Source organism: Equus asinus, chromosome 1 (assembly GCF_041296235.1).
Source record: "Equus asinus isolate D_3611 breed Donkey chromosome 1, EquAss-T2T_v2, whole genome shotgun sequence".
Taxonomy (NCBI): Eukaryota; Metazoa; Chordata; class Mammalia; order Perissodactyla; family Equidae; genus Equus; species Equus asinus.
Genome location: NC_091790.1, coordinates 101,644,247 through 101,658,980, shown reverse-complemented (window position 1 = coordinate 101,658,980; position 14,734 = coordinate 101,644,247). Strand labels below are relative to the sequence as shown.

The 14,734-nt window shown below is 41.7% G+C and overlaps 1 protein-coding gene across 1 annotated transcript in view; it reads left to right on the top strand.

Moving 5' to 3' along the window:
* Positions 1-1,221: 1,221 nt before the first annotated feature.
* Positions 1,222-14,734, top strand: part of STK17A (serine/threonine kinase 17a) — a 38,245-nt gene continuing 24,732 nt past the window's right edge. Inside the window, exons 1-2 of the mRNA XM_044770944.2 lie at positions 1,222-1,603; positions 11,108-11,320. Of these exons, the coding sequence (XP_044626879.2) occupies positions 1,395-1,603; positions 11,108-11,320 (422 nt within the window). The 5' untranslated portion in view covers positions 1,222-1,394. The remainder of the gene's footprint in view (positions 1,604-11,107; positions 11,321-14,734) is intronic.

Genomic DNA, 14,734 nt, shown 5'->3' with positions numbered 1-14,734 from the left:
CCCTTCGTTTCAGGATGGTAATCATCCAAATCGTTGCTGCTTTTGAAGCTCTCTGATGTTTCAAGCAGACGTCTGTTTTAAAAATGTTGCCAATTTTTCTCAGTGGGAGTATTAGTCACAAATAACTAGTCCATCATTGCCAGAAGCAAAACTCTATTGGAACACTTTGGGCAGAGCAGTGACATGATCTGACTTAGATTTTCAAAAGATCGCACTGATTACCTTGAAAATAAACTACGTGAGATTGGGGAGGAAAAAGGATGGAAGCAGGCAGTTCAGTTCTTGTGCGATCACAATAACCTAGACAAGAGATAATGGTGACAATTCATTGTGGCAATGTGGCAATCGAGAAGTGATCAGATTCTGGATGTATTTTGAAGGTAAAGCCAAGAAGATTTACTTGCAAATTGGATGAGGGTATGAGAGAAATAGAGGAGTCAAAGCTGATCCCAAGTTTTTTGGCCTGAAAGACTGAAAAGATGGAGCTTCCATTTACTAAGATGGGGAAAACTGGGTAGAGGTGCACTTGCGAAGGACGAGCCGGAACTTACTTTTGTGTACGTTAGGTTTGAGATGCTGATTTGACAGCTAACTGGAGACCCCCTGAAGTTCAAGGAATGGCTGGGAGCCGGAGACATAAAGTTTCTGGTCCTGAGCATATGGATGGAATTAGTCTTAAGACTGGATTCTTATCTTGAAAGTTAAATATACTCTCACCTTGAAAGTTAAATGCAGAGAAGAAGACTACAAACGGTACAATAGTGCCTATTTCATAGGGCTGATGAGAGGGCTTAATAATATTTATCCAACTCCTGCCTCCAGATCCCCCTCCCAGGGGTACGAAGGAACCGGGGTCCCGGGGCAACTCCCAGGCCCAGCGTGCTGTACAGCAACCCGGATCAGAGTCTCAGAACCCCTCCCCAAACGCCCAAGGGAAAGTGGATCGTGAGCTCCAGCAGGCAGCTCGTATGCCTCTCATTAAGAGAGGGCTCAGATTTGGGAACTGTCAGATGCTCAACAGGTGAGTAACCGGCTGACACAGCCGGCCCTTGGGCAGAAGGGTTGTGCTGTTCGTCGTCTCCGGGTCGCCGGGGCGACCCCCAGGCTGCACCTTCTCCCCCTGGGCTGCAGAGGGCGCGCGCAAGGCGCCCGGCGCTCGGGACCCGGCGGGCGCTCCGCGGGGGGCGGGGCGAGGGCGGGGCCAAGGGCCGGGGCGGGGCCGAACGCGGGGCGGGACTGCCGGGAGCCGGCCCGCCGCAGTCTGAGCGCGGCGTGGGGGCGAGCGGGTGGCCGGGGCTGCCTCAGAGGCACGCAGGGCACCTGGAAGCCGGGCCGTTACCCGCCGGCAGCGAGGAGGGCGCCGGGCGCCGGGCAAGGAAGCGCGCCCGAGCACCATGATCCCGCTGGAGAAGCCGGGCAGCGGCGTTTCCTCGCCGGCCGCCGCCTCAGGCTCGGGCCGGGCCAGCCGGGGTCTGAGCGCGCCGCGCCGGCCGCCGCCCCCGCCGCCCCAGCCCCGCGGGCTGCTGACGGAGATCCGCGCCGCCGTGCGCACCGAGTCCTTCCAGGAGCGCTACAGCCTGAGCCCGGGCCGGGAGCTGGGCAGGTGAGGCGGCCGGGCGGGCGGTGATAAGTGCGGGCGGCGCGGGGGCCGATAGCGCGCGGGGGCGGCGCCCACGCTCGGGTGCGGGCGGCGATAGGGCGGCCGGGGCGCGGGGCCACCCTCCGCGGAGCCGGCGGCGCCCCGCGAGCGTCAGGTTTGCGCGGCGGCGGGGGTGGGGAAGCCCCCGACGACAGGTGACCAGAACCCGGAGCCCTTCCTGCGCTCGGGCGCTCGCCGCATCCGCGGTCGCTGGCCGAGGGGGCGTGGGACCGCGCCGGCGACGTCGGCCCGGGGGGCGAGGGTGCAGTCGCTGCCGCGGCGGCTTGCTTTGCCCGTAAGCCCTTGCGGCTGTCGCCGGCTCCTTCTGCGGCGGGACCGAAAGAGAGCATCGGGCGTGACGGCTTCCGTTGCCCGGAGCTGTGCGGCCTGACGGCAGCTGCCGCCTGCGATTTCGGTTTCTTGGTTTTGTGCTAGTTTAGTTCTAAAACGTTCGGGTCCCTGTGCCCTAAGTTCAGATTGGTTTCATTCATAGGCTCTCAGCTCTTGTACCCCCTTTCTGCTCTGCCGTGAGCCGGCCCTGGCGCCCTCCTCCCCACCCCTCTCGGTTTTTGTAGGAATAGAGAGAGCTTACAACTTGGTCTCTTTAAAGTTGTAAAAGGCGGCGTCCGCTGGGCTGCCTGACGTTTTTATGTTGAAGTGGCTGATGCAGTGATAAGTTTGGGGCCTGACTCCCTTTTCCCTGAGAACAGTTTGGAGAAGTCATCAGAAGCACTGGCCTTCGGGTCAGCCCCGAGCTCACAGCCCTGCCCTGCTTGCAGCGCGCGCGTTTGGGGGTGACTCAGAATGCCCGGCCGCACACTTGTCCCCCGTGAAGTCAGTGTCACCGCCGCCCGCCCTCCCGGGGGTCGTGAAGCCGCCGCGCGTGCCCTGGCCCGGCACAGGGCGTTCAGTAGTGCTCGCTGCTGTCGCAGACCTTTGTCAGGATTGCGAAGGAGCGCCGTGTTGTACCGAGGAAAGGGCCTGGCGGTCGTGACAGCCTTCATCTGGAAGCGTCTTGGAAAAGGAGGGACTTGTAGCATTGCTTACAAACAGCGTTAGAGATGCACTGCTTTACAGATACTAAGGTAGCTTTTAGAAGTCGTTTTTTCTGGAGGAGAACCTACTTTAAAAATGCCTTCCGTATTCCAAATGCTATCAAAAGGGAAAACGTCTGAGGAACAAGATTTACTGCGCTGTGCTAGGGACTAATTAACTGGATCTGTGCACACTTCAAGTGTGACACAAGAAGACAGAGCTACTCACTCAGCGAGCGATTCTAATTCGTTGAAATTCCAGACACTAACCTTAATTTCTTGAAAAAGGAAAACTAAGACTTTCTATTATTTAGTTGAGTTGTCTGGCTTCATTCCACGAAGGGAAAACTGGCATTACAAAATTGAAACGTCTTCAGGCGGCAAGCGCTGTCTTGCAGACTTTGTAACAAATGTGAAAAACTGATTTGCACCCTACCAGGTGTTGTGATTCTAATTCCTCCAGGAATGTTTCTTTCAACTTTTGTTTTAACACCTCTCATAAAGTTAGCTTGCCTGTGAGGGGCGGGGGAGGGTGGGGTGTGTGTTTTATGGTTGTGACATCTTCTACATCTTTTTTTACATAAATTTCTTTACGAAAGTAATGTCTTGAAGCAGTGAGCAATGCAGTTAGACACTTGATATAAGAACCTAAACTGAAAAATAAAATTTATGTATTTCTTTCTGTCTGGTTTTCTTTTTCATCATGGAGAAGTTTAATGCGTGGTTAAGAACATGGTCTTGGGAGTCCGTCTGGTTGAATCGTCGCTCTTTACTTGCCAGCTCTGTGTACTTGAGTAGGTTACTCCATCATTGGTTGCCTCGTGGAGTTGTTGAGAGAATTAAATAAAACCCATCTGTAGCATTAAGGCTGCGCTTAGGTTAGGGGGAGCGTTCAATATGTGTAATCACTTGTGTAATTCAATGAACGTTATTTTACGTGTAACCAGAAAGCAAAAATAAGAAAACCTGCGCGACCTCAAAATATGCTTCTGTCTCTGGCAAAAGTAATGAAATCTCATTGCAACAGACACAGGAACTGTTTAGAAGTCTCAGGAAGTAAAAGTTCTGTTTTGTGTTATAAGCAGGCTTTGTTTAAGGTTTATAAATTTGCCCTGTATATTACGGTTTTGACATAATTGAATGTGTTTATGTACAGTCCTTTCTGTAGTAAAATAGGAAAGTTGCCTCTTTTTCCAACTGTTAACTCTGGCTGCATTTGGCATATAACTAATTGATCTCAGGCTGATTTACGACTTACGGAATTGCCCATGTTATATTTTAATGATGTGGTGGGAGAGCCATCATTTTTCCTACTGCATTGTAGGAATACTACTTACTTCATGCAGTACCAAAAAATCAACTCTTTTTATTCTGTGGCTTCTCATTTAGTTGAAAATGTTGAAGAGGGGTGAAGAGCCAACTGTTCAAACACAGAAATTGAGTTCTTTCAGGAGTTGCCATTATTTTATCTCACAGAAATATAAAGCTTTCAGTGAAATGGTTGTTTGAAGAGAATTTTTTACATGGTCAATATTGATTCCATAGTGATGACGGGATGTGATGTTGAGTATTTTAAGAGATGTCGCATTCTTTCACGTCTCCAGCAGAGCCCATAGCAACCTAAATGTGGGTAAATATATGATGTAAAATCTTTTTTATTGCTTGAAGCTTGACTTGTTACTCCTAAGGCTTGTTACCTTTCTTTGAGTCAGGATGTGTGCCAATGTAAACCGCATTAATGACTGCAAGGCACAGAAGACATGACCTTGTGTTCTCAGAATTTTTTCACGATGTTGATTTCCCTTGAGCTTATTGATAGTGTAGGAACAGAAAGATGTTTCTGAAAATTTATACTAATGTCACATCAAAATGATGTCTTACATGTGTTTTCATTCTCTTCAACTTTAACATTTTTTGATCTATTCACAAATTTCGTCTTAAGAAAAAAATTTTTAAAGCCAGAAGAACACCTTTTATTATTTATGTTATTACATACTCATAGTTGAATTTTCCTATGGGGAAAAAAAGATATAAATATGAGTTCTCTGCTGGAAGGGGTACATCATAAGTGTTTGGGACTTTACAGTTTTACAAGTGCTTTCCCCTGCATTATCTCATTTAATTCTCATCACAAGTGTGTTTGGAAAGTCCCAGTTTTCAGATTAGAAAACCGAGATGGAGATAGATTGTCTTGTGAGAGATGGCTGACCTGGCACTCTTAACTTTGAAATCACTTTCATTGTGCCACAGATGTTTCTCAAAGAATAATCTGTAGTCTATCTTGTAGGTAAAGCAATTTCCATAGTTTTTATGCGAAGACACATTAATAAGTTCGTAATTGAAATAAACCTTACCAAGCTTCAGTGTCATCTAGTTCCCTCCCTAGTTGGGCCTTGTGGTAGATAGGGATGTCCTAGCTCATTCTGCTCAGAGCAATTGGAAGTGACAGGAAGAAGGAAGGATTTTTTGTCAGAGAAAGAGAAGAATTCAAGCTGAAGGGGATGCAGGGGTGGGCGTATTTCAGGAATTGTGTGTTCTTTACGTAGATTCATGGCTGCAGGTAATGGCTTCAGGTTTTGTGCCTTATGACTACTTAAGCATGTGTCATAAATTGTAAGTTATAATTTCTTAAATAATATTATCCATGTAGAAACTGCCTTGTTTTAGGACAAATATTATTTAAGATTACTTGGCAGCTAGTCGTTAGTTTGAAGAATATTTATAAACAGTTTTGGGTAATCTGATGTTTTTGGATGGATAAAAAGCTTGGCTCTTTGTGGTTCAGCAGCAGACGGTACTTAGGAAGTATGGCTTCTGCTCTAAGGCAGATACTTCATTCAGTCAACTGTTAATTTTTAAAAGTTGGGGCTTAGAATGTTAAAATTAAAATCTTAATTTGAAATATATAAAGTTAAGGATTTAATGAATTTCAGCCTCTTTACAAAACTTGAAGTAACAAAATTATATAAAATCTGCTTATTGAACCAAATGCATCAGGAAACTATAGTCATTGATTCACCTATTCGGTAAGGAAGAAGGAACTAGATTTGTTGAGGGAATTTATGCATCAAGTAGAGAGTTCAAATTAGATCACCTCCAAAAGTCCTCTAATTACAATACTCCTCTATTACAATAATTTGTAATAATACAAATTGTTATCGTTATCATAGGTCTGAAATTAGTGCCCAAAACAAGAAAAATGGCTACTGTTTACTGATTACTGATCATTTGCTGAATGCCACGCACTTTAGAGATATAATTTTGTTTAGTCTTTACTACCCTACAAGGTGAGTACCACCAACCTCATTTTACAGATGAGGAGTCTGAGGCTCGGAAAAGATGAGGAAATCGCCCAAGAGTACACAGTTACTAGCTGGAATTTAAAACTGAGTGTGACTTTTAAAGCCCTGCCTGTTCTTGTCACTCATGCTGATGTCTGATCTGATGGACTCACTGATTTTTACACTTAGGGTCAACAGATATTTTATGTTTTCTGTTGTTTTCCTTTCAGAGGTAAGGAACACAGAATCTATTCTAGGTCTTTCTTGAATAGAACTTCTTTACATGTAAGGCATCACCCCAATGCTGTTGTCCTTATATATTAAGCACATCAGGCACTTTGCTAGGTTGTGGAAGTTATTCCTAAATGTAACAGATCAGTCACTGTTCCCTTCATAGACAAGATGACGTGCCACATGGGAAAATCTTCTGGGGAAAATAACATTTGAGCTGAGCCTTACAGAATGGATGGAATTTCAGTAGTAGTGATGACAGATACTCCAGCCATTGGCAATAAAACAAATAAGCAAGTGACAGAAAAGTTCAGTGAGAGAGAGAATGGCAAGTAGTCCAGTGTGGCTAAACTGTAGTTTAGTAAATGAGGTTAAGTTGCCATAGAACTTTCATTTAACATCATAACAAGAAGAGTATATGTATTCAGGATGCTATCTGATATCATATTTGAGCACCCGCCATGTGCAGGGTACTGGGGAGATACAAAGATGAATGATAAGTGAGGTCCCTGGAACTCATAGTCCAGCTAGGGAGACAGTCATCGTGCAACAGATTGTAATATGTCAGACCAATTTAAATAATAAAATACAGGTGGAAACAAAGCACATTCTAGTCATCTACGATCAAACCTAGAACCTCAGAGATCACATTTATTTTGCTTCCTCTGTATACCACTCAAATTAGCATCTACAGTTTTTTATCTTTACCTGAACCGTATATATTCTATTATCTGTTCACCTTTGACTGTAACCCAACACTGGAACTTTTGTTTTGAATCTATCCAGTAAGTAGAATTCTCTTTACAGAGAAAGGCACCTCAGACTTCTCCCATCCAAAGCTAACCCCTTATCTCCCACCGAAACCTTTCAAATTCATCTCTCATTCAATGTTACCACATTTACCCAGCACCCATGCTCAAAGTCTACGAGTCATCCTCCACTTCCACCTTGCCCTGCTCTCAGCTCTGCCTGCAGCTCAGTCTGGCTGTCAGGGAATGCTAATGAATCTTGACCTTGAGTGTCTTTTAAATGCGTTCTCTCTTCCCAGCTTCCACTACTGCTACTTTAGTTCAGAATTATTTTATTGGTTTCCCTAGTTTCTAGTTAATACTTGGCAATACTCTCTTTACAACACTATCAGAATTATCTTTTTAAAACAATTATCTTATTTTAAAAATTCTAATAGGTGTCTATTTTTACCCTGATAAAGCTCAAACTCCTTATGTCATTCCTACCTAAAGATGCTCACCATGCCTTCTTAAGCATTACCAGTTAGGCACTGGTAATGCAGAAGTAAGTAAAACCTAGTCCTTGTTCTTAAGAAGCTTAGACCGGTGGGTCTCACGCAGATGTCACCTCCTCTTGTTATAATTGTGTATGTATCTTCCCTTTCCCACCATCCTGGAATATGTTACCACCGTTGAGTAGTTCTGAAATGTGTTCATTTCTGAATTCCCCCCAAAAATTGTTTAATGAAAACCTGAGTTCTCAGTTTAGCGTGTGGTAGTGAACTATAGATTTGTGAAATGAATGCACATCTCTGAAAATTATAATGACTGTGTAGTCCAGGAAGAATTTTGGCTTAGTCAACAAAGTAGATGTGCAACAGACATCTTATGCCCTTTGAACCTCATCAGCCTCAGGTCTCTGTACATAACTGTGGCCCTTAGTGTCAGAGAAATATGTTTATTTTGTGCTTTGTAGAGGCCTTAATAACCTGAAGTTAAGGGTTGAGACGCAGTCACAATTTTTACGATGAAGTGATGGTAAAGCATGCATTTTAGAGCCTTTTTGGCGTGTGGAATTTAGGGACACTGTGACAGCATAATTCTTAGTGTGTTCTAGAACTCTGCTCCTTTAATGCTGAAGCTCACATTCTCTGTCCTGTGTGAGCAGACCCGGAAATCTCTTTTTATCTACTTCTCACTCGTCCATGAAGAGTGTTCAGTTTCCTCCCTTGCACTAATCGTCTAGGGATGAAGGCAGTGCATGTTCCCTCAAACCTGTGTGACGTGCGGGTCTGCTGTCGGGCTTGTTGATGTGCAGGAGCAGAATGACGGAAGGGTGTTCTTCAGTGTGAGATAGTGTGGGTGGCACACTGCTGCTTTTTATAAGGCTCACAAGCTATGTGGAATGACTTTTATATTTTTAAATGGTTGGAAAAAATCAAAAGAAGAGTAATATTTAATGACATGGAAGTTATATTGAAATCCAAGTTTCGTTGTCTGTAAAGTGTTTTTTGAAACCCAGCCACACTCATTCGTTTGCCTGTTGTCTACAGCTCCTTTCCCTCTGCAACAGCAGACTTCAGTAGTGACAGAGACCATCTGGCCAGCAGAGTCGAAAATATTTGCTATCTGGCCCTTTACAGAAAAGTTGGCCAACTCCCAGTGTAGTGCCAGACAGAGTGGGAAGAAAGGAGTAAACCTAAAGCTGTGAGGAATGCTTCCACGGAAACAGACGTGGGGTCCAGAGTAGTCACTGGTGTGAGAGGAAAGCAGTGGGAATTGCTCTGGTGACCCAGAGAAATGGATGCAGGGCTGCAGACGTGGAGTAAGTATAGGTCTCTTCCCTATATTTGCCTCTGGTCCCTGAATTTAACAATGTCTCTTCTATAACAAGGGTTCCCAGAGTTTGTAGGTTAGCGGTGTGAATCCATTTCTATGTTGAGTCCCTTGTCTTCCTGTCTGGTCTTCAAAAATACACATTCAGGCCAGATGCTAAGTAGTGTTTTACTTTCTGCACAGTACTGTATTGCCTCGAATTTTAGGTGTGCTGACAATAAACATTTGTATGTTTGATGTGGGAGCACTTTGAAGGCAGTTCACCTGAGTCCTGTCTAATTTACCGGGAACATGCTTGCTGTCGATTATATTTTGGTCAACTTTTTACAAATTAAACTTTCTCTTTTTTCTCTTCTTTTGAAACTTCTGACATACAGGTATGAAAAAAAAAATCAAATTATTAATGACTTTTGTTCTCTTTCTTAAAAGAATCCAAAGGTCTTTAGGAGCCTTTTGAAACTTGATAGAGATGTTAGCCTAATGACTTTGTGGGGTAAAATAAAAGGAGGAATTGGTCTGTGATGAATATGTGTGTGGTGTGTGTGGTTTAATCTCTCCAGTATCTGTAGAAGTCTTTTACATTTCTGTCAACAAAAAAGAACTTTAATCTGAATAAGGGTGCTGTTAGGTAGATTGTTGCCTAATTGAGCAGCTGTAGGGTGATCCCTAAGGATTGTCACTTAACATTTTTATTACTGATGATAACAAAAATATAAAGAGCATGAAAATCATATTTGTGGTTAACAATAGCTAGGAAGGAAGAATTAGTACTCAAAATTATGTCAGTAGTCTAGAATGCTGGGCCAAAACTTAGCAATTAGAATTTAATTTTTTTTAAACATTTTTAAAATATAGTATGAGGACACTGGCTTGAAAAATTTCAAGTGGAAAAAAGGTCTAGGTAGTTTATTTATCAGCCCAATTTGAAATATGAAAAACCTGTTAAGTTGTTTTAAAACGCAGTATTAGGTTGTGTTGTGCCAAGATCAACAAAATAAGAATCATGGAACACTTTGGTCAGATTATGGTTGGAGTAGTTGCTTCAGATTTGGTTGGCACATGTTATCAGCAGTTCTGATCAACAGCAGTGTGAGGAGGTCTAAAAACCTTATGGGGATGAGGAATGATTGGAAATTGGAAAAGGGAGTGGCAGTTAACAGATCCTGTTAGCTGTGTCAATATGTGCTAGACGGTCCTGGGGAAGAGAGAATGGATCTTTCTGTAACAGGTCGTGTTAGCTGTGTCAACATCTGCTAGACTGTCCTGGGGAAGAGAGAATGGATCTTTCTGTACTGCTTGGCCAAAGACCCAGACCACAGCCCTTCACTTGAAGTCAGGTTTAGGCCTGTAATGAAAACCTTATTAAAATACATGGGCCCGAGAGTGGAAGAGACTGTCACACAGTTTGAAAGAAGGCATTGGCATTGGCATTAGGTAAAAAACTATGTGATTTCTAAGTTGTCTTCTCACTGAAGGATTGGATATTTATGGGTGATGACTGTCACAACTTAATGATTTGTTTGATTAATAATATTTTATTGAGCACTTACCATGTAGCAAGTGCTATGCTAAGCAGTTGACATGTATTATATACTTTAATTCTCACAACAACCCTGTGAAGTAGATTCTGTTTGTGTCATCTTTTACAGATAAGGGAAATGAGACTTTAAAAGGTTAAATAAGTTGCCCAGGATTACGTGTCAAGTAAGTGGCCGAGCCATTTACTGGATTCAAGCCCATATCTGTCTGATTCCAGAGCCTCGTACCCTTCATCAGTACACTATACTCATTCCCCTGTGCGACTTGCTTATTTCTCTAATAGGAGATGGTAGTGTAGCGTATCAAAATGATGCTTTTTGTATCTAATCTCTGTAGGAAAACTACACATTTCCAGCTGATGGCTGTAGTTGAAATGCTATCGTGTAAGTGAGATCCTGAACTTTCATAATTTTGGAAAGTGACACTGTTCTTTTAGAGTCAACTAGTGATAATGAAATTTATCATTTTAGGAATTCTGATAACCAGTTTTTCTTATAAAATCAGATGGCTTTTTTTTAAGATTTAAATCATTTTTATGTACAAATTTGCAAAAAAATTATTTTTATGTGTAATTGCAAAATATATTTTTAGTATTTGATTATTCTCTATTTAGAAGAATGAATTTTGCAGGTTTACAAATTACATTTTATTTGATTATAGATATACCCTGTTAAATTCCTAGGTGATGTTGCTACTTTTGTGATTGAATGTGACCTAGATTTGAATATCCACTGATGAGTATTTGGAAATTTTATTAAAATTTACCATCTCTGGAAAGTTGTCAGCTCTTTAACGGTGAATGTTTTTGTTTACTTCTAGGGGGAAATTTGCAGTGGTGAGGAAATGTATAGAGAAAGATTCTGGAAAAGAATTTGCAGCAAAGTTCATGAGAAAAAGAAGAAAAGGCCAGGATTGTCGGATGGAAATAATTCATGAGATTGCTGTACTTGAACTAGCACAGGACAATCCGTGGGTCATTAATTTACATGAAGTCTATGAAACTCCGTCAGAAATGATCTTAGTTCTGGAATAGTAAGTATTGTCTTCCTTAGATTGAGTTTGTTTGATATTCCACACTTCCTTTACAGGATGCTGCTCTCTGTGATAATGTGGCAGGGCATGGTTCTCTGGAAACGTGAAGATTCTTCAGAACTGTTTCATATGTTCCTCTCATTAATTTGATATGTTCCAAATTTGCAAGGATGCGTGTATGTTAGATTTTTCATTTTCCTCCTTTAATAAAATTCTTCTCACATTAAAGGTCTCTTAGGTTCTTATTAAAAGCATTCTTAAGAAGGTAAGTGATACCAAGATAATGTTAAAATAAAAGTCATTTTACAATCCCTCACATGTTCGTATAGTCTAAGTTAATCTCCTTTCTTTCAGAAACAGTTGTTTTGATTCATACCAGTTTTCAGTTTAAGTAAGTAGGGACAGCAGAGAAAACAGCTTTGGAAAATGAAGGACAGTTTTTTCTTCTTAAGAAATCCTGTTTTCCTCTCTGTTTCTCCTGCCAGAGGAAAAGATTGATAGATTTGAATACTTTAAAAGCCTTAATGCATCAATAAACAAGAAATGAGAAGACAAACTCAGAGAAAAATAGTTCTAATATGTGTTCTCCCAAAATGATTAGATTTCTTTAATATGTAATTAGATCTTACAAATATACACAAATATGCAAACCTCCTATTTTAAAAAAAATGGACAAAGGATATGAAGAGAAATTCCACACAGACACATAATATGTAAATGGTCTATGCATACGTGAAAAATATTGATTCTTCTAATTTTTACTATGTAAATCAAAAAATAAGTTGTCAATTTCACCCAGTAAGATTGGCAAACATTATAAAGAAAAGTGTTGTTCGTGGGTTGAACCATCTGATTTATACCACAGGTGGGAGTATTAATTGGAGCAACTTTTCTGGAGGACAATCTGGAGTATGTATCAAAAGCCTTAAAAAATGTATACTCTTAAACCCAGCAATTTCAGTTATATAAGCTTTTTCACAAGAAAATAATCGGGCACTTGTTCAAAGATGTATTACAAAAATCTTCAGTGTAGCATTATTTATATAACAAAAAAGAAATAATTAAATGTTTAATAGAAAGGAGTTGGTTAAATAAGTGATGTCATAAAATGGATTACTAGTCATTGAAAAAGATACGGTAGATGTAAATCTATTGACAAAGATTTTTTAAAATATTGTTAAAAAGAAAAAAACATGTTACAAAATAATGTATCCAGTATTATCTTGTTTTTATTTAAAAGTTTATAGAGGGAAAAGTCTGGATGGCTAAAATAGTGCCTTCCTCTTGATAATATAATTCAAGAGCATTGTGTCCATTTATTTTAGTTCAGTAATTTCACTTGTAAGAATTGTTTCTAAAGAAATAAAATGTGAACAGTGAGAAGCACAAAAGTGTTTTCCACAGTGTATCTTTAATTATAATAGAAATATCCAAAAATGATGGAATGGTTAATAAATGTATATGTGAATTTTATCTCAAAGTTGTTTTTTAATTTAAAAAAAGGTTCGTTTAGGAATCTCATATCTAAGCCCCCTGCTTACCTAGATTTTCGGTTTCCAGTTTGTTTTGGAGAGGATCCAGGCAGAATTGGGAATTGATCTAGAAAAGACCCTCTGAAGTACTATTCTCTGACCAAAATCTCCTTGTTGCTGTCCTGTTCTCACAAACCCTGCCCTGCAGCCTTTAATCTTTGACTCGTCTCCGTTCTTCCAGTCTTTGAGCCAGCTCCTGACTTTTTTCTTTCCTTTTATTCCCTTCTCTTCTTTAGCAGTTATTTCAACTAATCTCTCACCAGCACCTCACATCATTTCCTTCTTCCTCTTGGTCTTCCTCTGCAACTCGTTTCACCAGTTTGAAAACTGGGACCCATGCTGTGTGTCCCGCCTCCTCGTGCACGTTCTTGGGAGGACTTGGGTCGTCTTTGATCTGCTTATTACACGAGTTCCATCCTCAGCTGGGCTCTTGGTATGGTTTGGTAATTCTTTACCTAATCTCTCATTAGCATCCCCCCAGGAGCTCAGCAAAACCTTTAACACACATACCGTGTCGCCCACTCCCATCTTGTGTTAGACACCTAGCCTTTCTCCCCTTTGTGGAGAAAGTAAAGGCCCGCAGACACCTTCAGCATCCTTCTGTACCACGGTCACCCGCCTCCGTTCTGTTTGAAGGCAGAGATTCCACTACTTCACTCCAAGGCTAAAACCTTTACTTACGTCCCTTAATTCTCTTCCTTCCTTTTCTACGAGCTGTGTTTTGTTTTTTAGTTAGTCGTCTGACCTCTCTCAGAGTTTCAGTCCCTCCTCCTGCTGTGGTTCTTTTCCCTCCGTCTTCTGGTGTTTCAGTCTCTTCTGTCCTGAAATTCCTTTCCTCAGCTTTGACTCTGCTTGAACTGTTGTCCTGCCTTTCTCTTTTCTTTACTGCTGTAGTCCTTAAAGGAATAGTCTGAATTTACAGCTGTCCTCACCTTCCAGTCAGTTGTGTTCCACCTTATTGATCCATTCATCTGTGCATGTGCCAACACTCCATTACCTTTCCATCTAACACCGTCTGCGCTTCTAAAACTGTGATGAGGTCATCCGCCCTGTTTGCCAAAATCAATCTCCTCATTTTAGTATTCGTTCTACTTCTTACTTTCTTTAAACATTTGATATTACACCTTCTTTCTTGAAAATATGTTCTTCCTTGGCTTTCATGACCCTATTTTTTTTTTTTTAAATCTTCTCTTCCTCTCAGAGCCTTTTACCCTTCCACTGTAGAAATACAAACGCTCCCAGAGTTCATTGGTGTTACTGTTATCATCCATTTATATTCTGTACATTTACCCTGAATAGTAACAGTGTGTTTTTTGTGGCGTCTGCTATTATTTACGTGCTGATTATTTTCAAATCTTTGTCTCCATCCTCAGACCTTCTGCTAAGCTCCAGCTGCCCACTGCATATCCCCGTATCCAACCAACCTCATTATCAATTCAGGATCAATATGCGTGCACTCCTGCATTGCCCTTCTAATGAGTCTTGTTGCCCGTTTCCACTGGTATCTGCTTTTATTTCATTGGTCAATCTAGGAACCTTGAATCTATCCTTGATTGCTTTACTGCCTTTAACACTCGTGTACGATGTATTACCAAGTCTTCCACTTAAGCCTCTCCCCTGTTGGTCCCTTTTTCTTTGTTCTTGCTGTTCCTCCTCTGTATCGGGTCCTCATTGTCCCTCCAGTTGACTATCACAGTAGCTTCTTAGTGGATCACCCTGGCTTCAATCCTAGCACGTCTCTCAGGCTGCTGTTAGGTAACTAAAACGTAGATGTGGCGATATTATTCCCTTGCCTGGAGACTTTTGGTTGCTTCTCTTGTTTCAGTGATCCTGTTTTTAGAATCACAAATCAGTATGATTTGGTCAGAAATTTTTGTGTTCT